Source organism: Moschus berezovskii, chromosome 17 (genome assembly GCF_049115385.1).
Source record: "Moschus berezovskii isolate FMDL1 chromosome 17, NW_MosBer_1.0, whole genome shotgun sequence".
Lineage (NCBI taxonomy): Eukaryota > Metazoa > Chordata > Mammalia > Artiodactyla > Moschidae > Moschus > Moschus berezovskii.
The window spans coordinates 64,295,572-64,316,757 of NC_142476.1; the positions used below are offsets into that span (position 1 = coordinate 64,295,572).

A 21,186-nucleotide genomic window follows, 5' to 3' on the forward strand; every position below is an offset into this window, starting at 1 on the left:
CTCTGTTAATTGATTCTTGCATTTTCTCCATTTTGTTTTCAAGGTTTTTGATCATCTTTACTGTCATTATTCTGAATTCGTTTTCAGGCACTTTGCCTATTTCCTCTTCATTTATTTGGACTTCTGTGTTTCTAGTTTGTTCCTTCATTTGTGTAGTATTTCTCTGCCATTTCATTTTTTTTTTTTTAACTTTTTGTGTTTGAGGTCTCCTTTTCCCAGGCTTCAAGACTGAGTTCTTTCTTCCTTTTGGTTTCTGCCCTCCTAAGGCTGGTTCAGTGGTTTGTGTAAGCTTTGTATACGGTGAGATTTGTGCTGAGATTTTGCTTGTTTGTTTGATTTTCCTCTGATGGTCAAGGCTGAGCGAGGTGGTAATCCTATCTGCTGATGATTGGGTTTGTATTTTTGTTTGTTTGTTGTTTAGATGAGGCGTCCTGCACAGGGTGGTCCTGGTGGTTGAGTGATGCTGGGTCTTGTATTCAAGTGGTTTCCTTTGCATGAGATCTCACTATTTGATACTCCCTAGGGTTAGTTCTCTGATACTTTAGGGTCTTGGAGTCAGTGTTCTCACTAAAAGGTTTGGGACTTGATCTCTGGTCATGAATGAAGATTCCACAAGTGGTTTGTTATGGCATTCAATTCAGTTCAGTCGCTCAGTCATGTCCGACTCTTTGCGACCCCATGAATCACAGCACACCAGGCCTCCCTGTCCATCACCAACTCCCGGAGTTCACTCAAACTCATGTCCATAGAGTCAGTGATGCCATCCAGCCATCTCATTCTCTGTCGTCCCCTTCTCCTCCTGCCCCCAATCCCTCCCAGCATCAGAATCTTTTCCAGTGAGTCAACTTGTCACTTGAGGTGGCCAAAGTACTGGAGTTTCAGCTTTAGCATCAGTCCCTCCAATGAACACCCAGGATTGATCTCCTTTAGAATGGACTGGTTGGATCTCCGTGCAGTCCAAGGGACTCTCAAGAGTCTTCTCCAACACCACATTTCAAAAGCATCAATTCTTCAGCGATCAGCTTTCTTCACAGTCCAACTCTCACATTCATACATGACCACTAGAAAAACCATAGCCTTGACTAGATGGACCTTTGTTGGCAAAGTAATGTCTCTATTTTTTAACATGCTGTCTAGGTTGGTCACAACTTTTCTTCCAAGGAGCAAGCATTTTTTAATTTCATGGCTACAGCCACCATCTGCAGTGATTTGGGAGACCAAGAAAATAAAGTCTCACTGTTTCCATTGTTTCTCCATCTATTTCCCATGAAGTGATGGGATCAGATGCCATGATCTTCGTTTTCTGAATGTTGAACTTTAAGCCAACTTTTTCGCTCTCCTCTTTCACTTTCATCAAGAGACTCTTCAGTTTCTCTTCACTTTCAGCCATAAGGGTAGTCATCTGCATATTTGAGGTTATTGATATTTCTCCCGGCAATCCTGATTCCAACATGTGCTTCATCCAGCCCGGCATTTTGTATGATGTACTCTGCATATAAGTTAAATAAGCAGGGTGAAAATATACAGCCTTGATGTACTCTTTTCCCTATTTGGAACCAGTCTGTTGTTCCATGTCCAGTTCTAACTATTGCTTCTTGACCTGCATACAGATTTCTCAGGAGGCAGGTAAGGTGATCTTATTTTCCCATCTCTTTAAGAATTTTCCTGAGTTTGTTGTGGTCCACACAATAAAAGGTTTCGGCATAATCAATGAAGCAAAAGTAGATATTTTTCTGGAACTCTCTTGCTTTTTTGATGATCCAACACATGTTGGCAATTGATCTCTGGTTCCTCTGCCTTTTCTAAATCCAGCTTGAACATCTGGAAGTTCACAGTTCACGTACTGCTGAAGTCTGGCTTGGAGAATTTTGAGCATGACTTTACTAGCATGTGAAAGTGAAAGTGAAGTCACTCAGTTGTGTCCGACTCTTTGTGACCCCATGTATGGTAGCCTACCAGGCTCCGTGGTCCATGGGACTTTCCAGGCAAGAATACTGGAGTGGGCTGCCATTTCCTTCTCCAGGGATCTTCCCAACCCAGATCAAACCCTGGTCTCCAGCACTGCAGACAGACACTCTACCATCTGAGCCATTGTGTAATAGTTTGAGTATTCTCTGGCATTGCCTTTTTTGGCATTGGAATGAAAACTGACATTTTCCAGTCCTGTGACCACTGCTGAGTTTTCCAAATTTGCTGGCATTTTGAGTGCCACACTTTCACAACATCCTCTTTTAGGATTTGAAATAACTCAACTGGAATTCCATCACCTTCACTAGCTACTTCACTTTCCAGGATGTCTGGCTCTAGCTGAGTGATTACACCATCATGATTATCTCGGTCGTGAAGATCTTTTTTTGTATAGTTCTGTGTTTTGTTGCCACCTCTTCTTAATATCTTCTACTTCTGTTAGGTCCATACTATTTCTGTCCTTTATTGTGCCCATCTTTGCATGAAATATTCCCTTGGTATCTCTAATTTTCTTGACGAGATCTCTAGTCTTTCCCATTCTATTGTTTTCATCTATTTCTTTGCAATGATCACTGAAGAAGGTTTTCTTATCTCTCCTTGATATTCTTTGGAACTCTGCATTCAAATGAGTGTATCTTTTTTCTCCTTTGCCTTTAGCTTCTCTTCTTTTCTCAGCTACTTGTAAGGCCTCCTCAGTCAACCATTTCATATTTTGTTTGTGTCATTTTAAAGTTAATAACACAAGCAAAAAAAGTGCTCTGAAGAAAAGCAAAGAGAGAGGAATACAGTAATGGGAGTAGAAGAGGGTAGCTGCTACATTAGACAGGGTGGCCTTCCCTAACTACTTTCATGTAAAATAGTATACATACATAAAGTAGTTATTTGTTCTGCATTCCCTTATCTTCCTTTGTTTTTTTTCACAGTTCAGTTCAGTTCAGTCGCTCAGTCGTGTCCAACTCTCCGCGACCCCATGAATCACAGCACGCCAGGCCTCCCTGTCCATCACCAACTCCCGGAGTACACTCAAACTCATGTCCACAGAGTCGGTGATGCCATCCAGCCATATCATTCTCCGTCGTCCCCTTCTCCTCCCGCCCCCAACCTTTCCCAGAATCAGAGTCTTTTCCAGTGAGTCAACTCGTCGCATGAGGTGGCCAAAGTATTGCAGTTTCAGCTTTAGCATTTTCACAGTACTCATCATTTATCTGTTTCCTTCAGTAGAACAGAAGTTCCAAAAGGTAAGGGAATTTCTTCTTCTTACTGCTATATTTCAGTGCCTAGTTCAATGCCTGTTATAAGCACTCAGTAATGCACGAACAAATAAAACAAATGTAATTATAGCTTTCTATAGTGTGAGCAGATGTGTGTGTATAACTGTGTGTTTCAGTTTCAATCATAAATCACAGTTTTAATTCCAAAAGTTATTTTTCATTTTACATTAAATATCTAAGCTTACACTTTTCAAAGACCATTTTACCTCATTGTCTTGTGTTTTTACTTCTGACTTTAGAACAGAATAATCACATAAGTTTGAATTATCAAATTCGTCATAATCACTTGTCATCTTTCCAGTGAAAGCAAAGATGTCCTTATGTATTCTAGGTTAAGAAATGATAAGAAAAATAAAGTCTTTTAAAAATCTTATGCCTCATTAATATGCAGACTATATCAATAACTAGACATTCCCACATAGAAGATACATAAGATGGCCAATAAAGAGATGCTCGGCATCACTGATAATCAGGGAAATACAAATCAGGACCATAGTGAGATATCACTTCATATAAATTAGGGTGGGCACTATTTTTCTGTTTTTAAAATATAATACCTACCCTAATTTGTGTGAAGTGATTCTCACTGTGGTCCTGAACAATCCAAAAATGAAATTTAAAAAATAATTCCATTTACAATAGCATCAAAAGGATAAAATCCTCAAGAATAAGTTTTTTTAAAAAAATATACAATTCATATTGTTGAAAGAAATTAAACAATACCTATATAAGCGGAAAGGCTTCCCTGGTGGCTCAGATGGTAAAGAATCTCCCTGCAGTGCAAGAAACCCAGAATCAATCCTTGGGTTCTGAAGATCCCCTGAAGAAGGGAATGGCAACCCACTCCAGTATTCTTGCCTTGAGAATTCCAAGGACAGAGGAGCCTGGCGGGCTACAGTCCATGGGCTTGCAAAGAGTCAGACACGACTGAGCAACTAACACTTTCACTTTCATATAAGTGAAAAGATATATCATGTACGTTGATTGGAAAACTTTAAAGATAAAATGCTCCTCATATTTATCTATCAAATGCAATCCCTGTCATAATTCCAGCTGCTTTTTTTTTTGCACAAATTTGCAAACTTATTCTATAATACTATGGAAACTCAAGGGACACAGAATAGCCAAAGTAATGTTATTTGACTAAAATGATGTTGCTAAAATTAGAGAGTTTGGACATAAAGTATTCCAAAATTTCAGTTCAGATTCCATGTTCACAAATTAGAGTAGATATATCTAGTTGTGAAACATATGAAAAATGTTTTTCTTAAATATTAGTATTCAAATATAAGGTGCAAATATTCTGTACTCAATAGATATTACTTGAAATTGACTCAAATTCCAACTGAACATTGAGGCTCCTTCCAGACTCATTCTCAATCATCTTTAAGAGCTGGCTCTGAACTTTGAAAATACAGTGTACTGGGCACAGGATTAACAGATTTCACAAATGAAAATACAGGACACTGGTTAAAATTCTAATTTCAGATAAACAATAATTTGTAGTAGAGATAATAATTGGGACATGCTATTATTAAAAATTATACTCAGACAGTAATCTGCAGAAGATTTATGTAGCAAAAACAGAACTATGTTCAGCAACACGGAACTGAACATTATTTTTCATACAAAGTTAAAAGCACGTTGTATTTCCTTTCTGACCACTTTGCCCAGTTCCCATCTCTTCGAGAGAGACAAAATTCATCTAAATTATTCCATCTGATTGATGACTGTCATTTGTAACTTTACTACTATTTCTGTCTTGGGTATTCCTTTGGAAAAAGTGTATGGATTCATTACATATTCTGATGTACTGTCTATAGATTATAAGAAAAAAATCAAGCTTGTATCTGCTGATACTTTTTAAGTTGATCTGTCTTTACACTTAGAAATGTCTTTTAATAGTAAGCTTCCCTGGTGGCTCAGATGGTAAAGAATCTGCCTGCAATGCAGGAGACCCATGTTCAATCCCTGGCTCAGAAAGATCCCCTGGAGAAGGAAATGGCAACCCATTCCAGTATTCTTACCTGGAGAATTTCACGGAAAGAGGAGCCTGGTAGGCTACAGTACGTGGGGTCGCAAAGAGTCAGACATGACTGAGCAACTATCACTTACTGTTTATCTGAATTTCAAATTTCACTGAGTATCCTGCAACTTACATGGCAACTTGACTTATGCAGAATCTTAGGGAAATTTTTGGGAAACTTTCTCATGTTTTTATAAATAATATTAAATAAAATAATGGGAGATAATAAGTTCAGATAATTGTAAAAACTGAGCACAAACAATTTTCTATAAGAGAATTTTCAAATTCCAGCTGACGTTATTATGACAACATATTACAACAATATGATTACAAATTCCTTTTATAATTAAAAAAGTATGATTTACTTGATGAGCTTTTCATTCTTTTTTTCCACTGAAACTGGCATTCTAGCAGAACTATTAAATAATTCTAAAAGTAGTGTGACTGCAGTGTTCATCAGTTGACGGGTGAGTTCCTGAAACATATAGTCAACCAGCATCAAGAATCTAAAAATTACTTCTAATAAGCGTCGATAGGTAGGCAGCTTGAAATGTGTTGTATCTTCAGAAAGGTTTGATTCAAAATATTCTTTAATATCTTTCTTTTCTGCCACCTACAATTCAACAAACAATTGAGAGACAAGTGATGATTTCCTATATTAATATGAATAATTTCTAACATAATATTTTCATTAGTCTGAATAACAATGGAACTAAATATTATCAACAACTTTCATTAAAATTTCACTTTCTGCTTATACTGCATTTAAATGTCAGAGAAAAAGAAAACATTTCATGTTATGAAATCCATGAAGTTTGGTGTCTCACTTATAAGCAGATATGTCTATGGAACTCAAACAGGAAGTACATACTAATGATTATCAACACGTTCCTAGATAGAGGGACCCTCCTCAAAACACTGAGTTACCAGTAGAAGAGAGTCAAATCTGAATATAAGATTTCCTAAAGCCCAGTCCAACACCGCCGCCCCTATGCTAGGCTATAGCAATAAGACTTTAAAAAAATGCCGACACGCAATTACATATTCAGTTCAGTTCACTCAGTCGTGTCCGACTCTTTGTGACTTCATGAATCACAGCACGCCAGGCCTCCCTGTACATCACCAACTCCCGGAGTTCACTCAAACTCATGTCCATCGAGGCAGTGATGCCATCCAGCCATCTCATTCTCTGCCGTCCCCTTCTCCTCCTGCCCCCAATCCCTCCCAGCATCAGAGTCTTTTCCAGTGAGTCAACTCTTCGCATGAGGTGGGCAAAGTATTGGAGCTTCAATTTAGCATCAGTCCTTCCAAAGAACACCCAGGACTGATCTCCCCTAGAATGGACTGGTTGGATCTCCTTGCAGTCCAAGGGACTCTCAAGAGTCTTCTCCAGCACCACATTTCAAAAGCATCAATCTTCGGCAATCAGCTTTCTTCACAGTCCAACTCTCACATCCATACATGACCACTGGAAAAACCACAGCCTTGACTAGATGGACCTTTGTTGGCAAAGTAATGTCTCTGCTTTTTAATGTGCTATTTAGGTTGGTCATAACTTTCCTTCCAAGGAGTAAGCATCTTTTAATTTCATGGCTGCAATCACACATGGTAATAAATAATATAGAATTAAGAAAAAAATATGAATTCATCAAATCTAATGCTAGAGTTTCATTCTTTATAATAGATAATTATATCTCCAGACAACTGACTTAAAGAATGGCATGTTTTGATCAAAAATACAGGGTGGCATCAGTACTACTAATACCACCAAACATTTCTAAATTATGCTCCTAAAAATAATTCTGAAGTTATTCAAAATGGTTCCTTTTAGACAGATATCTTTTTATGACTGATGAACCTTCAAAATTCTATAAACACTTGAAATTTTTGTTCACTTATTGGTTGTTCATGCTTTTTATATTTTTGCTAGATTGGTATTTAACTTCTTGGTAAGTTTTCAACATGTACTCTAATTTTTAAAAATATAATGGCATTAGCTTTTTATATTGCCTCTCTTTATGTTTCATTTTAGTATTTTTTTCTTTTTAAAAATTAATTCAGTTCAGTTTAGTCACTCAGTCATGTCCGACTCTTTGCAACCCCATGAATCAGCACACCAGGCCTCCCTGTCCATCACCAACTCCCGGAGTCTACTCAAACTCATGTCCACTGAGTTGGTGATGCCACCCAACCATCTCATCCTCTGTCATCCCCTTCTCCTCCCTCCTTCAATCTGTCCCAGGATCAGGGTCTTTACTAATGAGTCAGTTCTTCGCAAAAAACTGGAATTTCAGCTTCAACATCAGTCCTTCCAATGAACACCTAGGACTGATCTCCTTTAGGATGGACTGGTTGGATCTCCTTTAGGATGGACTGGTTGGATCTCCTTGCAGTCCAAGGGATTCTCAAGAGTCTTCTTCAACACCACAGTTCAAAACCATCAATTGTTCTGCACTCAGCTTTCTTTATAGTCCAGCTCTCACATCCATACATGACTACTGGAAAAATCATAGCCTTGACTAGATGGACCTTTGTTGGCAAAGTAATGTCTCTGCTTTTTAATATGCTGTCTAGGTTAGTCATAGCTTTTCTTCCAAGGAGTAAGCGTCTTTTAATTTCATGGCTGATGTCACCTTCTGGAGTGATTTTGGAGCCCAAAAAAATAAAGTCTCTGACTGTTTCCATTGTTTCCCCATCTATTTCCCATGAAGTGATGGGACCAGATGCCATGATCTTAGTTTTCTGAATGTTGAGCTTTAAGCCAAATTTTTCACTCTCCTCTTTCACTTTCGTCAGGAGGCTCTTTAGTTCTTCTTCACTTTCTGCCATCAGGGTGGTGTCATCTGCATATCTGAGGTTATTGATATTTCTCCTGGCAATCCTGATTCCAGCTTGTGCTTCATCCAGCCCAGCGTTTCTCATGATATACTCTGCATATAAGTTAAATAAGTGGGGTGACAATATACATCCTTGACGTACTCCTTTTCCTATTTGGAACCAGTCTGTTGTTCCATGTCCAGTTCCTACTGTTGCTTCCTGACTTGCATACAGATTTCTCAAGAGGCAGGTCAGGTGATCTGGTATTCCCATTTCTTTCAGAATTTTCCACAGTTTGCTACGATCCATACAGTCAAAGGCTTTGGCATAATCAAGAAAGCAGAAATAGATGTTTTTCTGGAACTCTCTTGCTTTTTCGATGATCCAATGCATGTTGGCAATTTGATCTCTGGTTCCTCTGCTTTTTTTAAATCAAGCTTGAATATCTGGAATATCTGGAAGTTCATGGTTCACGGACTGTTGAAGTCTGGCTTGGAGAATTTAGAGCATTACTTTAATAGCGTGTGAGATGAGTGCAATTGTCTTGCAGTTTGATCATTCTTTGGTATTGCCTTTCTTTGGGATTGGAATGAAAACTGACCTTTTCCAGTCCTGTGGCCACTGCTGAGTTTTCCAAATTTGCTGGCATATTGAGTGCAGCACGTTCACAGCATCATCTTTTAGGATTTGAAATAGCTCAACTGGAATTCCATCACCTCCACTAGCTTTGTTTGTAGTGATACTTCCTAAAGCCCATTTGACTTCACATTCCAGGATGTCTGGCTCTAGCTGAGTGATCACACCATTGTGATTATCTGGGTCATGAAGATCTTTTTTGTATAGTTCTTCTGTGTATTGTTGCCACCTCTTCTTAATATCTTCTGCTTCTGTTAGGTCCATACCATTTCTGTCCTTTATTGTGCCCATCTTTGCATGAAATGTTCCCTTTGGTATCTCTAATTTTCTTGAATAGATCTCTAGTCTTTCCCATTCTATTGTTTTCCTCTATTTCTTTGCACTGTCACTGTCTGTGGTCAGTTGTTTACCAATTTGGAAACTGTTTTGAGTACTGGTTGACTCTTTGGAGGACTGGATTATCAATTGATGAAGTTCTGTGACATTTAACAAAGAATCAGGAACTATAAAGAAGCACTAGACAGAGCATTTTGACTATGTCATCCCACTCACCAGACCTATAAAGTCCCTGCTTAGAAATCTGCTACTAGCCTTATGTGGTAGTTCCCTTGTAAGTTACAGCTATTTTTTTTCTTGATGCTAATATTCTTTGAGTTTTTATAGCTTTATTATGAATCTTGGAAATAATATGTTGATTTTGGTTGATAACCTATGAATTTCATGAACTTGGATATGCAAAAACCTCTGCAGACTGGGGAAGTTATTGGCCATTTCATTTAAATAAGCTTTCTGCCCCTTCTCTCTTCTTGCTTCTCTCTTTCTCTCTCCTTCTGGGACCCCCAAAATGGGAATGTTAATATTGATTGAGTTTGACTAGGGGTCTCTCAAATGATCCTCATTTTGTAAAATTCTTTTCTCTGTTTGGTTTGGGTGACTACCACTACTCTTTTCTTCCAGGTGCTGATCCATTTCTCTGTATAATTTACTGTACTGTTGATTCTAGTATATTTTTTAATTTCAGCTATTTTATTTTCAGCTCTCTTTGGCACTTCTTTATGTTTTCTCTTTGTTAAATGTCTCAGTATGTTCATCCATCCTTATCATGAATTCTTTGAGTGTTTTTTTGATCACTACCTTGAACTCTTTATCAGGTAGTTTGCTTATCTCCACTTCACTTAGTTCTTCTGGGGTTTGTCTTGTTCCTTTGTTTGGAGTATATTCCTCTGTTTCCTCAATTTGCCTAATTCCATATGTTTATTTCTACGTATTAAGTAGATTGGTTACATTTCCCAATCTTGGAGAAGTACGCTTATGTAGGAAATGTTCTGTTGGGTGAAGCAGCACACTCCCCTGAGGTTACCAAAGCTATATGCTTTAGGTGTGCCCCAATGTGGGCTGCATGGGCCCTTCTGCTGTTCTGGGGCTGACTACAGTAGGTGGTACTGACCCCAACCCTCTTGGCTGCTAGACCCTGCTTTGACACCATTGGTGAATAGCAGCTGGGTTAGATCTAGGTGCAGGTGGTCTCATCTGGTGTTGGCCAACTGATGGGCAAATACTCCCTTGGTGCTAAGAAGCTGGAGTGGGGACTCAAAAATAGTTCTTGTTAGCATCAATAACCTTCTTCTTGCAATCTCTGTACTTCTCAGCTTTGCTGGTTTGTTTGGGTGAATTCAGAATGAGAATTTATGTCAGTCAGTTCAGTCGCTCAGTCATGTCCAACTCTTTGCAACGCCATGGACTGCGGTATGCCAGACCTCCCTGTCCATCACCAACTCCAGGAGTCTACTCAAATTCACACCCATTGAGTTGGTGATGCCATCTAACCATCTCATCCTCTGTCATCACCTTCTCCTCCTGCCTTCAATCTTTCCCAGGATTAGGGTCTTTTCCAATGAGTCAGTTCTTCACATCAGGTGGCCAAAGCATTGGAGCTTCAGCATCAGTCCTTCCAATGAATAGTCAGGACTGATTTCCTTTAGGATGGACTGGTTGGATCTCCTTGCAGTCCAAAAGACCAAGAGTCTTCTTCAACACCACAGTTCAAAAGGATCCATTCTTCAGTGCTCAGCTTTCTTTATGGCCCAACTCTCACATCCATACATGACTACTGGTAAAACCATAGCTTTGATTAGATGGACCTTTGTTGGCAAAATAATATCTCTGCTTTTTAATATGCTGTGTAGATTGGTCATAGCTTTTCTTTGTGGGGTGACCCAAAAGTCTGGGGAGCTGGCTGCTCACTCCATTCCTATCCTGGCCAGAGAAGCTCTTCTAATCTAAGCAGTTCCCTCTTGGTACTGAGCAAAGCCAAGCACAGCCACACTGGATCTGACAAATGGAATACTAACTTTACTAATAGATTATGTTTTTATTTTCAATGCTTTGAAAATTTAGTGTACATAATGCCTGAATTTTTTATTAGTAAAATGGTGAAACTGAGTATATTGATGATTCAAAACAAAGATTTTTAGTATTGATACCAAATTAGCTTTAAATAGCTTAATAACTATATCAGTACAAAAGTGAACTGTGATAGGCCTAGTAATGCTAGTCTTTTGCGTATTGGTGAGGCTAATGGAAATTCTGGCATCTGAGAGGCTAACCTATTCCCTATCATCACAAGGTATACTTTAAGTTAGACATACCTCAGTTTTGACTCTAGGTTTACATCACTGATAGTGACTATCCACTTCCATTTCATTAGTTCTATACTTGTGCTGTATTTTCCCAGAGCTGCTGCTGCTGCTGCTAAGTCACTTCAGTCGTGTCCGACTCTGTGTGACCCCATAGACGGAAGCCTACCAGGCTCCCCCGTCCCTGGGATTCTCCAGGCAAGAACACTGGAGTGGGTTGCCATCTCCTTCTCCAATGTGTGAAAGTAAAAAGTGAAAGTGAAGTCGCGCAGTCGTGTCTGACCCTTAGCGACCCCATGGACTGCAGCCTACCAGGCTCCTCCATCCATGGGATTTTCTAGGCAAGAGTACTGGAGTGGCTTGCCACTGCCTTCTCCTTTCCCAGAGCTAGGCTATCCCAAACACTGCCCAGAAGAATGTTTTTCAATCTAGCTCTACTTTAGATTCACTTGAGGAGCTTTTACAGTGCTCCTAGGAACTGACAACTGACACTCATTCTGGAAATTGGGAAATGGGAAAAATTCTCTGACTGATGTAGCCACAAGGAACCCAGTAACTCAGTGGTCTATTACTCAGATTAAAGAGCTGTGTCACAGTAGGGTTTAAGCCTCTGAGAAATAATATCTAATGGAAAAAAAGGAAAAATATGCTTTATTGATACTTTCATTCCCAATGTTAGTTCACAATTTTTTTATTTGGACACATTCTCAGTTTTATGATGTTCTTATCTTTATTAAATCTACATACTTCCATGCAGTAAATAAGTTTGGTGCATTTCTAAAACAGGGCTGACAGTAAGTCTAGTAGGTTCTTATCTGAAATTGATTTAAGTGAAAATATCTTAACCAATATTTATGGCCAAATCCAAGTGATGGTGAACACAAGAAAGCAGACAGAATATGAGTAATATTTCAGATAACCATGATGGTGCAATCACTCACCTAGAGCCAGACATCCTGGAGTGTGAAGTCAAGTGGGTCTGAGGAAGCACTACTACGAACAAAGCTAGTGGAGGTGATGGAATTCCAGCTGAGCTACTTCAAATCCTTAAAGATGATGCTGTGAAAGTGCTGCATTCAATATGCCAGCAAATTTGGAAAACTCAGCAGTGGCCACAGGACTGGAAAAGTTTTCATTCCAACCCTCAAACTACCACATAATTTCACTCATTTCACACACTAGCAAAGTAATGCTCAAAATTCTCCAAGCCAGGCTTCAACAGTACGTGAACCAAGAACTTCCAGATATTCAAGCTGGATTTAGAAAAGGCAGAGGAACCAGATCAAATTGCCAACATCCTCTGGATCATAGAACAAGCAAGAGAATTCTAGAAAAACATCTATTTCTCCTTCATTAACTACACTAAAGCCTTTGACTGTGTGGATCACAACTAACTGGAAAATTCTTAAAGAGATGGAAATACCAGACTACCTTACCTGCCTCCTGAGAAACTTGTATGTAGGTTAAGAAACAACAGTTAGAACTGGACATAGAACAATGGACTGGTTCCAAATAGGGAAAGGAGTACATCAAGGCTATATATTGTCACCCTGCTTATTTAACTTATATGCAGAGTACATCATGCAAAATGCCAGGCTGGATGAAGCACAAGCTGGAATCAAGACTGCTGGGAGAAATGTCAATAACCTCAGATAAGCAGATGACACCACCCTTAAGGCAGAAAGCGAAGAGGAACCTTGATGAAAGTGAAAGGGGAGAGTGAAAAAGCTGGCTTGAAACTCAACATTCAAAAATGAAGATCGTGGCATCCAGTCCCATCACTTCATGGCAAATACATGGCGAAACAATGGAACCAGTGAGAGACTCGCTTGCTCCTTGGAAGAAAAACTATGACCAACCTAGACAGCATATTAAAAAGCAGAGACATTACTTTACCAACAAAGGTCTGTTTAGTCAAAGCTATGGTTTTTCCAAGAGTCATGTATGGAAAACAGTTGGATCATAAAGAAAGCTGAGCACAAAAGAATTGATGCTTTTGAACAGTGGTGTTGGAGAAGACAGACTCTTGAGAGTCCCTTGGACTGCAAGGAGATCAAACCAGTCAATCCTAAAGGAAATCAACCCTGATTATTCATTGGAAGGACTGATACTGAACCTGAAGCTCCAATATTTTGGCCACCTGATGTGTAAAGCTGACTCATTAGAAAAGACCCTGATGCTGAGAAAAAAGATTGAAGGCAAGAGGAGAAGGGGTCGACAGAGGATGAGATGGTTGGATGCCATCACTGACTCAATGGACATGAGTTTGAGCAAACTCCCGGAGATGATGAAGGACAAGGCAACCTGGTGTGCTGTAGTCCACTGGGTTGCAAAGAGTCAGACATGACTGTGTGACTGAACAACAACAATATTTTACTACCATCTCAGTCACACCTCAGTAATATTTTTATTAATCCCTTTTTGATTTATGCTACCCTTGGCCAAATTGTCCCCATCTGTCTTCATATGACTGGGCTTGGGGAGGTAAGGGGAACTATGAGGAATAAGATAAGGAATGAGAAGCTTTTTTTCACTGACAGAAAACAGGTCCACTTCATCTTCCTGTCAATAAGTAAAGCCTTTAAGTTACTGCTACTCCGTATCTATCAAAAGTTCAATTCAGAGAAATAATATTTAAAAATTTTTTGAGAGAGACCTAGTCCACCAATTCCTCCAGAGCCTCAAATGTCTACTTAAGGTCAGCCAAAGTAGAAGAGGTAGCAAGCTCTATAACTAGATGATATCACATCAGTTCCTTATTGAATTGCATTTTGAATTATGATTTCATGCACTGTCATTTACTATACAGGGAAGCTATATAAAATAATCCTATGAAATGAGTCACAACACACTGGGTAAGAATGCTTTGAGGACACTGTTATTATATTATCAAATCCTCTTTATTAAATCTTTAGGGAAGTTTTGTTTTACCTAGTTATATTTCTCTTGAATATGAGTTTTTATCTTGCACCCACTGTGAACTCTGTAACAAAGAATATTTCCTTTTATATATCAGCTCAAATTAGAATGTAAGCATATTGAAGGTATATAAATATAAAATATATATACATGCATTTATATGTGTGTGTGTATATTTGCATTCTACACAGCACCTTGAAAAATCTTATATATAGTAAATGCACAGTACTAGTTGGTTGGCTAATTAACTACGTTTGTCCCTCTGTCCATTTCTAACACTTTTTTCAGGAATGCAATTTGGAGCAATAGTTTTAGTTGATACATAAAAACTGATAAACAAAGAGGATATAATCAAAGAATTACCTTTAAAATTGTAAGTTTTATTTCTGAAATTGCTTTATCCCTGATATCTTCAAGTTGTTTCAATGACTGAGTAGCCTGATGTAACTGTTCTTCACAAAATTCATGTAGAGAATATGTTCGAAACTTATCCAGCTAATTAAATGATAGTAAATGTTCAGTGTTGAAAGTCAAAATTCATTTAAAAAAAAAGAAAATAAAATACTTTGGTCACTGCTTCATATCATAAAGAATAGCATATTTTATACTGTTTTGTATATATTATATATGCCTTATATATTATTCAAATTTAAACACTCTTACTCAATCTAAGCAAACCTTGAAAGAAGACAGAAAAACACATCATTTTAATTGTTAAATTCTAGTTAGCTTTGGTTAACTTTTAAACCAAAGAAGAAAAATTCAGAAGTTGATATGTTTATGAAATTTCTAGGAATTCAGGACAATCGACAATCTTAGGAATTGCTTTTACCTTTGGAGCTCCCATTATCTGTAAAACTTAAAAATATGAACACTAGATGTTACACAGAGAGACTAAAACTAAATAATTCAAATAAAGTAAATTTCATTCTGAATTTATTCAGAATCCTGCATGGAGAAATTTCCATCAACTGTGCTGATGAACTCCTCCAGTAATACATACACATAATTTTCACCTATTTATATATATTCCATCATTCTTCCTGTTTTCAGTATTTTATTTTTCCCACATTATGTTAATTCTCTTTCCAAAATACATTTTCATCAACAAATATATAGACATCTTTATCCCTAGTTATAATGCCTTATAAATATATGCTTCCAAAAACAAAAAATGGAATGCTCTGACATTAGAATTTTGGATTAATTCTTTGTGCTCTTCCTCTCCTGGTCTCACATATGGTTACCACGTCCTGATTTTTCTAGTTTTGTTGTTGTTGTTCAGTCACCAAGTCATGTCCCACTCTAAGTAACCCAATGGACTGCAGTAGGCCAGGCCTCTCTGTCCCTCACCATCTCCCAGAGTTGGGCCAAGTTTCCAGTATAATGTCTCAAAAATCTTCCTTCCTTTCTGACCTCACTGCCTACTGAAGTCCTTATTACTCTACCTGCCTTATTCCAGTACTATAGTAACTGATCTTTATAATTCTATATCTCCTTGCTTTCAATTATTCTTGTAAATTACTTATAAATCACTGTCACATTAATTTCAGAAACTTTCAATAGTTTTTCTTTATGCATAGTTCTAAAAGTTTACTCTGCACAGAAATCACCTGGCTTGTTAAAAATGTAAATTACTAGTGCCACTCACTTAGCCCTCTCCAAAAAGGGATGAGTCACAAAATTTTACAGTTTTATTAAGCACTCAAAACAGTGTCCAATAAAGCACAATCATTCTTATACAGGAAACATAATCAAAAGTCTCAACACTCTTTAGCTGGTTCTGTGGTCTTGCATGTCACAATCTAGGATTTAGTTTGGCATTTGAAAGAGAAGTTTTAGATAAAATGATTCATGTATGTTCTTTCCCTTCTTCTGCTGCTGTGCTAAGTCGCTTCAGTTGTGTCCGACTTTGTACAACCCCATAGACAGCAGCCCACCAGGCTCCCCCATCCCTGGGATTCTCCAGGCAAGAACACTGGAGTGGGTTGCCATTTCCTTCTCCAATGTGTGAAAGTGAAAAGTGAAAGTGAAGTCGCTCAGTCGTGTCCGACCCTTAGCGACCCCACGGACTGCAGCCTACCAGGCTCCTCCATCCATGGGATTTTCTAGGCAAGAGTACTGGAGTGGCTTCCATAGCCTAGCTTATAATATCTTTCCTTCACAAAGCATGTCCCAACCTCATCTCTAAAAAAGGTTAATATCTACTAATCCTCTGAATTTCTGTGGTATGACTATTTTACAAGTATTATTTCCAAGCAAATATTCCTTGCCTTATATTCTGCTACCTGATTAGCTAGAATGATTAGAATTAGTTATCATTTTTATATGTAAAGAATTATCTCTTTTAATAAACTATAGGGCTTCCAAGGTGGCTCCCACAGACAGAAGAGCCTGGCTGGCTACAGTTCAGGGGGTGGCAGAGAGTCTGACAAGACTGAGCAACTGAGCACAAAAAACTATAAGTAGATTAAACAAAGCAATGCTTAGTCTTTTACTCTGTATCCATCTCCTTTGCATTTTGCATATAATAGATAATTAACACATATTATATGTGTTATATATGTCTGGAAAGGTTTATTCCCTTCTACTTCATGTTCCGGGGGAAGCTAACATGACTTAAGGTCTCCAGTAACCCCTCTGGGTCACTCTGTTAGTATTACCATCTATTAGCACTTCAGTCATACATATCAGAGATATTCTAAAATCTCCTTTGCCTTACCACCCATCAATAAGTTAACTGATAAATTCTGTCACCCATTTATTCATAAAACAATGTAATATTATAGCTGTCCAACTTTTTCCTTTTGCATTAAAACCATATTAAAAATACTCCTCTGTGAAATATTTAACTTGAATTTAATCCTTTTGAAACAATAATATTGTTACTATAACTATACAAACAATATTTCATCTGTAGTAATTAACTAATATTTCTGTAAGCATCTCCTTGCAGGAAACCACTCTCATCAGGAAATCCCTTCTGTCTCATCACTTTATCAAAGCTATACTGTAACTAACCTTAAATCAGGCACCCATGTGCTCTGCTCATCTCCAGCTCAAATATACCTTTCAATATCCTGACCTAACCTATTCTTTCTATAGACCAAATAAGTAGAAATGAAGAAGGATTAATTAACATATGACCAGAAGAGATCTGGTCAACTAATTATTATTAATTAATTCCATAGCTTCCCCTTCAGTAATCTCAAGAACAAACTGTGAACAAACTGTATAAACAAGATAGCATCTAAGAAAAGATCGCAAGAAATAAAACAAGTTTGTACAAAGGCGGGTGGCAAAACTCCAACCCCCATCTCAATGATTAACTGAGATTACCTCCCCTTTTCCCTTTGAAAACATTTACGGCCAAGAAGAATCTTCAGAGGTTTCTGGGGACATTAAGTCCACCATTTCCCCAGACTGCTGACATTCTGATTAAAATCAACCTTGCTTTCCACCAACACCTGCCTGTCTCTTGGTTATTGACTTTTCAAATGGCAAGCAGCTGAATCTGAGTTTGGTAATATTTCTTGACTAATTCTTTGATTTATTTACTCACTCAGGGACTATTCATTGAGCACCTACTAGGTATCAGTCACTATACCTAATAGATTCTAAAAATAAGCTGTTCATTTGCAAGTGTTAATCTTATAACATGTGTATAGTTCAATTTTTGCACCAACTGTCAAATTTATAACTTGTTCAAACCCTTTCAACTATTTCTCTAAGACTGGATGACTATTTTATTCTTCAGTATCTCCCTTACACAGTGGGTAAGTGAAGTAAAAGATACTGGAATCCTGCTCAATTAAATATGTAAAATTTACAGGTCTGCGTACTTAATTTCTTTGAAAGAACTCTACTATACAAATCAAATCATTCATTAAGAAGTCACCATTTATGGAACTGTGGAACAAAAGAATACATAAATTTAACCAAACACTCTAAGTAGCAACTTATTACAATGTCTTGACAAGCTATAATAAGAGAACAGCTGATAACTATCAATTATGTATTAGAGATAACAGATTATTTATAAATAATATTGTATAGTTAGAGTTTTTATTATAAAGAAAGGGTATCTATAACAGGCTTAGGTTTTTTGTAAGGAAGAAATTTTTTTCCTTAATTATTAATTTAAAGATTATTGTTAACTGTTAAAATTGAGTGGAATAATGTTCTCTGTAGGTATTTTAGAACATTAGTCATCCATAGGGCTGGTTTACTACGGATTGAGAAATTTAAATTTCTTCGATTTAAAATTATATTTGTTTCTCCTACTTTCTATAGACCAACATTAGCTAATGGTAAGATACTTCTACCTACCTTTACAAGGCATATGGCATTTGAATTATCTTCATCACCTTTTTTGAGACTAACTGCATCTTCACAAAGTCCCTTTATATAAAGCAAACAGCCTTGAAATAACTCATCAGCAAAAAATAGATTGTGATACAAAAGTGACCTGAAAGTTTAAAAATTGCCAAAGACTTATCTCTCATTCAAAATGAATAAAATCCATTTAGAGTTAATTAGTATGGTTTGTTTCATATGCCTATAGTTAATATTCAATATGTATTACATGTACCATGATTTAAATAATATTGATAAAGATTAGTAAGCATTAATGGTTTGGTTTGGCTGATAATATTGAAGGCAAGATTTTGGAACTGGATGTGATAAGAACAAAACAGAGGGGAAACAAGTGATGACTGCCACTGAGTTCTAAAAATTTTGCAATACTAGGCAATGATATACAAAAAGAATTATATTCCTGTATTTATTAAATTTAAATAAATTTCCTCAATTTATTTTTTGTCTAATTACAGGGGAAAAAATCAACTAGATTAGGGACCATTTGGATAATGTTTCTTAAATTCTCCAACCACCTATATCTTAAAATAGAGAAGTTGGTTGCTTTTCTTTTGTCTGCCTTTTCTACTGGTCTGATCACAGTCACAAAGATGAGACAAATCACTGCTAACAATTCTGCAAAGAACAGGACAGAACTGGAAACGACCAGAATGGAAGAGATAATGCTCCTTAAAAACTGTACACCCATGGCTGATTCATGTCAATGTATGGCAAAAACCAACACAATATTGTAAAGCAATTAGCCTCCAATTAAAATAAATTAATTTTTAAAAACTGGATTGAGAAAAGCAAACTGCCCTGAACAACAGTATGTAGAGAATAGGGGGGCCTTTGTCCTTCACTGATTCTTCATACACATATGAATATACAATATACAATTAGTTCTTTCTCATCTTTCCATTTTACAAGTGAAAGCTTTATATACCATGAAGCTAGTGAAGCTTAAGCTTCATGGGCTCTTTTTATTTGCACCACCTCTTTCAAAGCCTTGTAATTTATCTTAAAGAAGGCCTCCTCAAATTATATAGGCTTTACATAACATGGAACTATTCTCGGATGTAAAAGAATTTGTTCATTGACATTCCTCTAAACATCTAGTATAAAAAGGAAGATGTCATACTAAAAACAAGTAGCATATCCCAGAAAAAGAAAGGTCACAAAAAGCAAACCCAATCTTGGTATTTATTAACAAAAGAATGGTGATCAAAATTCAGACAGTAATGAACTCACATTCAGTTCAGTTCAGTTCAGTTCAGTCACTCAGTCGTGTCCGACTCTCTGCAACCCCATGAATCACAGCACACCAGGCCTCCCTGTCCATCACCAACTCCCGGAATTCACTCAAACTCATGTGCATCGAGTCGGTGATGCCATCCAGCCATCTCATTCTCTGTCGTTCTCATCTCCTCCTGCCTCCAACCCCTCCCAGGATCAGAGTCTTTTCCAGTGAGTCACTCACTGCATGAGGTGGCCAAAGTATTAGAGTTTCAGCTTTAGCATCAGTCCTTCCAATGAACACCCAGGATTGATCTCCTTTAGAATGGACTGGTTGAATCTTTTTTTCCTATAAAAATGTATTCAATTTTATTTCTATATGTTAGCACAGGTATAAATAAACAGGGGTGCCTTATAAAAATAAGAAATGGAAAATGGGAACAAATTTAGAGTTGTAATGGTGAAGTCTGACAAGAAAAAAATGTATCAATTGATGATTATTCAAGTATAGATGTTATGAGGAAATCACTAACAAATTTCATTCTGTTGTAACAGAAAACTAAATACATTCTCCAAAATTTTACTCACACACAACATAGTATTAGAAAACATATGACAGAAGTCTATTAAAATTCAGGTCCTGGCTTCTAGGAAAATAAAGTAGATGTACATTTCACTGTTACTCCAGCTAAATAAGTACACCTAAAAACTCTGCACATTATATAAATCAACCAAAAGACACTGGAAGGTAGAAAAGAGAAGAAAAACTGATTAGTAATGACATGGTGCTAAGTTTCCTGGATTTCCATTTGCCTCATACATCCTGGATTTGGAGCTGAACAAAAGAGCAACCTGGAAATCCCAATAGGCACAGAAAAAAAGCCTGCTGTCTAGCTGAAGAACCAGGAAAAGAGCAGTCTATCAAGACAGAAAGCTTTTAAAAGAATAAACATTCTAATTTAGCCAAATACCATAGGAAAAAAGGTGAAGTGGAGAACCTAGAGTTCCATCCTTGGCAAGATTCAATGAGGCACCTCTAGGGCCCCCATGGAAAATTTTCAGAAGAAGCTGAGTAGAGAGTTGGGACTTTCATCTTCACTGGGTGGTAAAAAGGAAAGAAACAGAAACTCACACACACACATTAAAGAAATAGAAGACATAAAGGAGAACCAAATTGAAATTTTAGAGTTGAAAAATATAATGCTAAGGAAAAAAATCATTAGATTGGCTCAAGAGCAGAATGAAGTGAACAGAGAAATCAGTGAACTGGAAGAGAGAAAATAGAAATTATCCAATCTAAACAAGAGAAAAAAATTGACTG

General features: G+C 37.4%; 1 protein-coding gene across 2 annotated transcripts in view; it reads right to left on the bottom strand.

The window, feature by feature from the left end:
* Positions 1 to 21,186, bottom strand: part of DNAH14 (dynein axonemal heavy chain 14) — a 398,894-nt gene that overhangs the window by 323,427 nt on the left and 54,281 nt on the right. For both annotated transcript variants that reach the window (XM_088845531.1, XM_088845532.1), the window contains 4 exons: positions 18,603 to 18,741; positions 14,637 to 14,768; positions 5,631 to 5,878; positions 3,446 to 3,566 (listed from right to left, as the gene is read on the bottom strand). In XM_088845531.1, the coding sequence (XP_088701657.1) occupies positions 3,446 to 3,566; positions 5,631 to 5,878; positions 14,637 to 14,768; positions 18,603 to 18,741 (640 nt within the window). The remainder of the gene's footprint in view (positions 1 to 3,445; positions 3,567 to 5,630; positions 5,879 to 14,636; positions 14,769 to 18,602; positions 18,742 to 21,186) is intronic.